General features: G+C 30.2%; 1 protein-coding gene across 3 annotated transcripts in view; it reads left to right on the top strand.

Annotated features, from left to right (window-relative positions):
• The window catches only part of LOC494359 (membrane-associated phosphatidylinositol transfer protein 2), a 25471-nt gene that overhangs the window by 6925 nt on the left and 13216 nt on the right, over window positions 1-5330 (top strand). For all 3 annotated transcript variants that reach the window (XM_026838988.1, XM_026838987.1, XM_026838985.1), the window contains exons 10-13: window positions 1-65; window positions 2261-2352; window positions 2414-2472; window positions 4476-4577. In XM_026838988.1, the coding sequence (XP_026694789.1) occupies window positions 1-65; window positions 2261-2352; window positions 2414-2472; window positions 4476-4577 (318 nt within the window). The remainder of the gene's footprint in view (window positions 66-2260; window positions 2353-2413; window positions 2473-4475; window positions 4578-5330) is intronic.

Genomic DNA, 5330 nt, shown 5'->3' with positions numbered 1-5330 from the left:
ATTGAAGGAATACGAAGATATAGTTCCGATATTTCTTCTGATGAGGAAGAATTCTTTGATGCTCAAGGNTAGATTTTCTTCTGTTTATTGTAGAGGATAAGGTTTAACCTATTTGAATTTCATTGTAATGCTTATGTATTATACTAAACTAACGAATTGCCAGAGTTACTGGGAAAGGAAAGGTGCACGCATTGCTGAAAATATATTGGGTTATAATTTAATTTTTTTGAAGATTTTTTATTTTTTGACGATTTTTTTTGTGTATTTTTTGAAGATTTTGGAATAAATAATATGAGAACAAGACGTTTGAACCTAAGTTTTCTAATATAATTCAAAAGTTTGTTTAATAATAAATATATTATGATCGAAACTCAATTGAGTGTTTAGTCTGAATTTCTGCACCTACAGATTTAGCACAAAGCATATTATGTTAATCGCATTGCCTTGCTATATGTCTTGACATTTAATATTGTAGCATGATAATGTCACAGTACATGGTTACGTTACCTACTGAACTTTAAATATCAGATTGGCGGTCTGTTCTTTATATAAACCATCTCGAAATAAATTTTATCCCAAGAATTATTTGTTTGTGTAGTTTCCCTTCACAATATTGACAGGTTTTCACTCATTGAAGTTTATTTTGACTCCTGTCTACCAAAAATACTTCTAAAACATATTTAAGTGTTTGTTTGTATGTCTGTGGGGAGTTGTGTTTATTATTTGAACATAATATTTGTTGTTATTCAACTTATAGTTGTTTTTATTCTTTTGCAAAACATTTTCATTAGAGATGTAGTTATAAACACAAACGTTTGTTTATATTGTTCTGGTCAAGTTTTTATGCACTTTCTTTCAAATATTCAAATATTTTTTGGATAATGCGAACATTTATTGCTGGTCATGCTTCAAAATCAATTCTGTTTTTTACCTTCTGGATAAGGAAAGTAAATTTATTGCTGAGTCAGTAAAAACTAGTAGAAAACACTTTGAGTGGTCTCGCATAGAAACGAATGCATTTACCACTTCCCTGTCTATTTATAGCACCACGGTGCTCTATGTGCCATATACCTTGATGGCCCACGCAGGAAAACAGAGTAATCTACTTAGTCCCTCCCAACATGAACTGTCAATCTTACTTTACATGTTATGTGATGAAACAAATTTTTGTGACCCTTCAAAAACAGAATTCCAAGTCCCTAATCCACTGGCTTGTTTATATGAAATCTGTTTTGAATTCCTTCAAGAAAAGCAATCTCTTAAAACCAGGTTTTCACTTCAAATGCCTTCTTAGGTATATAATACACTGTATAGATTAATCAGCACAGAGTACTGGTGTTGCAATGCAGACGCAAGTATTGATTCTGCCACAACCTATTGCAGCCTTACAACATCACAGGTTGTTGATTAAAATTGTAAAACAAAATGTAATCCACCACTTCAGACATTGCTTAGGATTATGCAAATTCCACATTTCCAACCCTATTTGAATTTTTGTAACATGGTAGCACGTTAAAAATAGTTTTGAATATATTTGCTATAAATAGTTTCTTTTTTTGGCGTTACCAATATACATTATTTAAGGTCACAAAGTTTCTATTATTCATATCTCTTTAAATATTTATATAAATGCTGAAATCATGTTTTGTATCGGAACAGATTTATTAAAAATGTAACATACTAAATGCCATGCTGTACAAAAGTTTAATTTCGGTCCGGTTATACCTGTATCATACATATATTATAATCTTGCCAGGCAAATGTATAATATTTTGACGCTGATTCTTTGCTGTCATTATTTATTGCTGTTTTTTTCGCTCTTGAAATTTGTTTTTTTCATTTCCGAAATTTTTTTACTATGTCCTCTTATCCAAATATTGGTGAATTATCTTTTTATTGGCATGTTGAGATATGCTTTTACAAAGTGGTCTGTTTGACAGACCATATGTATGATACGATTTTTGTCTCCAGCGTTTTGGTTTTCAAATTAAAACCATTTTCGATGATGTTACTTTTTTAATTAGACAGTGTTTTAACTTTAAAGCAAATTGGTAAAAATGCTTCAAATTTTAACCCAACCCCCTAGTTTTACATATTGGAATATTAACACCTTAGTTTTACACAATAAACAAAAATTTTAACCTTTTTTACACATTGAAAAACTCCTCAAGTTTAAACATTATAATGTTAACCCCTTAGTTTTAAACATTAAACTGCTTACTCCCTAGATTCAAACATTTAAACATATTTTCCATTGTTTAGATGAGATTATGAATGAGGAATCGTTCAGATCATTATCAACCTGCAGATGGGGAAGTTCAATTGAAAACCTCGCTGAAGCTTCAACTGGAGGTTTGTGGATATTTTATGATGTCTATGTTGTTTTTATAACATTTCTGTGATGTTTATACAGATTCTCCGAGATCGCTGCTTCGTGACAACAGTTTGGATCATGAAATACTCGGTGAAACTGTGAGTATTGTTCGTGAAATATATGATAATATAGTAAGGTTGGGGGGAGATGGGACACTTTTTTATTCCGTTTTTTTCCATTTGGTGTTAAACAAATAACATTTAAAGAGTTATGAGACTGATCCTCACGACTCCCATAAACCGTTTTTAATTGTTTAAAACAACAATCAACATATTTGGGTATTTATGTGCTAAAGGTGTCCCATCTTTCCCCACCCTACTATACATCATATGGTGTTATGTTATAAGTTAACTATTATCCCAATCAAGCATCCAAGACTTTTGCTTGTTTCCCTTTAATGTGGCACATCTGGATATTTGAATACTATTTTGCTTCCTTTGTTGATAGGCCTTGTTTTTTACAATTTTTACACAAACTGTGAAATAATTCGATGTACTTTTTCTGTGTACTTTTAAAAAACTTCCTCGGTTACTTTTTTGTTATCAAAAAATATTGTTGATTATAGCTGCACACAAAACAATGCCATGATGAAAAGTTCGGCTTTTTATTGTACAAAATAGTTGGGTAATAGACCAGCCTCTCAAAAGTATTGATTTTGTTGATGAATTAATTATTATCATTGACAACTGACAGAAGTAAGAAGGAAATTTATTTTTTAATTTCTCAAGAATTCTAAATTTCCACACACTAAAAATGTGACCTAACTCTGCACCAAATAAATAGAGCTTTGTGTAAAAATGGCCTTACAGTAAGTTGTGCCAATTTAAAATCTTATTTTTTATTAATAAAACAAATTATGATACCGTAATTTTCTGCCATATTTGAATACAGAAAAACTTCGATGTAAATTTTTATTTTTGTAAAACTAAAAATTATTTTACATTTAAACAAACTGTTTCTGCTAGGCATATTATCAATTTAAAGTAGCTTTTCTAGTACTAATAATGAGATTGGCCAAGGTAAAATGTTCATTTGCAAAATTCCCAGAAAGCCTTTTTAGATTTAAAATCGTTTTATTTAGTCTGTTTAATTGTGCTGTGTGCCATGCAAACACATGTTATTAAAATAAATATTTAATAATTATTTTTAATAAATATTAGATTAGTTCTTCCCCTTAAGGGGGGGTGGTTGCATTTGCCAACATACGACAACAATAATACATCATCATGTAATATTTATCACAAGATTTATTGTGAGTTAAATATATATATACGACATTCACTCCTAAATTGTTTCATATTACTTAAATAAAAGTAACGTAATAACTTTCTTTTCGTGGCAGCATTGAGCTTTGAATCCAGTATCTACTTGTTAACAGCATTTTAATTGACCCTATGTGGTATAATGGGTTATAAACATAAGTCCTAAAGTTTTCTAAATGCAGGGGAGGCAGGGATAGTTAGACACATATTTCTTCAAAACAATCTGACTTTTCGGTTACTAGTAAACTGATTAATGCGGTGGTAAAAATTCCTGGGTAGGCCTGCCAACCCTGCCACCCCAGGTTAGGCGCCTATGGTTATAAATGTAATTACACTGATATGTGATGATAATGTATCCATGTAGCAATTAAATTAAATCATTACTTTTATCAAATAAAGAAAATGCGCCAGTTTTTATGAAATTATAAAATAAAATCTTATTATACATCTGTTCGGTATAACTATAGTTCAATTTCATTTTATCATTAGATTTATATGTAAACCTAACAACCTATTACCAGTTATTTAATGTGGCAAATTTAAAAATCTTAGATAACACTATGTAAAACAAGTTGAAAGTTGTTACTTTATTTCGAGTGTAAGCATGTAATTTAATGGAAATGCTTACAGTATACTATTTTGATATAAAGAAAAATATATTTTTTGTTAGTGCAATTTAAATGTGTTAATTCCACTGACCATTTATTTTATAAGCCTTTTTTTATTTCCCAATTTTTAATTGTTATTTTTCGAATGTTAGGGTTTCAAAATTCCAATTTAAAAATACTTTTGTTTTACGATAGGCATTGTGATGACATATTGTTTTATTGTTTCCACAGTCATATTCTCCCTCGCCCTGTAAAGTGAGTGTCCTCTTATTAGTATTACATGGAGGAAATGGCCTGGAAGCTTCAAACCAAGGTCTACATTCTTCCAAACAGGTAATAACGCTACTGTTGGAAGTCTTTATCTTTTACAAGAGTATTTAATTGTTGGTCAATACAAGTATTTATCTGTTAGCTTAACTGTTTAATGTTTACAGCATATCATGCACAATTTAGCTGAAGTATATTTTCAACAACTTTCCCATCACCACAACAAATAGAAATAATTTATGCAATAACATAAATATAGTATAAAACACACACTGGTTGTGGCAGACACAGAATATTAAAAGTAGAAACACGGAATGTTGAGCTTTACCAGTAATTATAAGCTTTAACACTTCTATCAAAAACCACAAGCGCAAGATTTCTTGTGCACATTCCATACAGATCAATGCACTGCCCTTTTTGGATCATTCGTATTCAGACTGTCTATAGGCCTACCAATAGATAATTTAAAGTAAAACAGTTGTTTTGGCATATATAGTAAACCAGTAATAGTTGTTTCCTTTGGTTTAATGTAACAATTGTCAAAAAAGACCTATTTTGTTTTAGGTATAACGTATTGCATTTAGAAAATATTATTTATTTGTACTTTATGCAACAAGATTAATTTAAAACATTCTACAAAAAAATTATTATAACAGCACTGGTGTGACTGGGTTTGTTAGCTGTATCACAAATTGTTGAACTTAAAGCAGTTCAATTGATTCATCACGAACGAATTGTTGCTTTGCTTTTATTATAACAAGTTAGCCCACATATGTATGTTTTTAGTTTGTTTATGAGAATTAGCTTTCAATATGATTC

This window comes from Ciona intestinalis, unplaced genomic scaffold (assembly GCF_000224145.3).
Source record: "Ciona intestinalis unplaced genomic scaffold, KH HT000137.2, whole genome shotgun sequence".
Lineage (NCBI taxonomy): Eukaryota > Metazoa > Chordata > Ascidiacea > Phlebobranchia > Cionidae > Ciona > Ciona intestinalis.
Note: the sequence above shows the minus strand (reverse complement) of the source record. Positions and strands in the feature narration are given on the sequence as shown.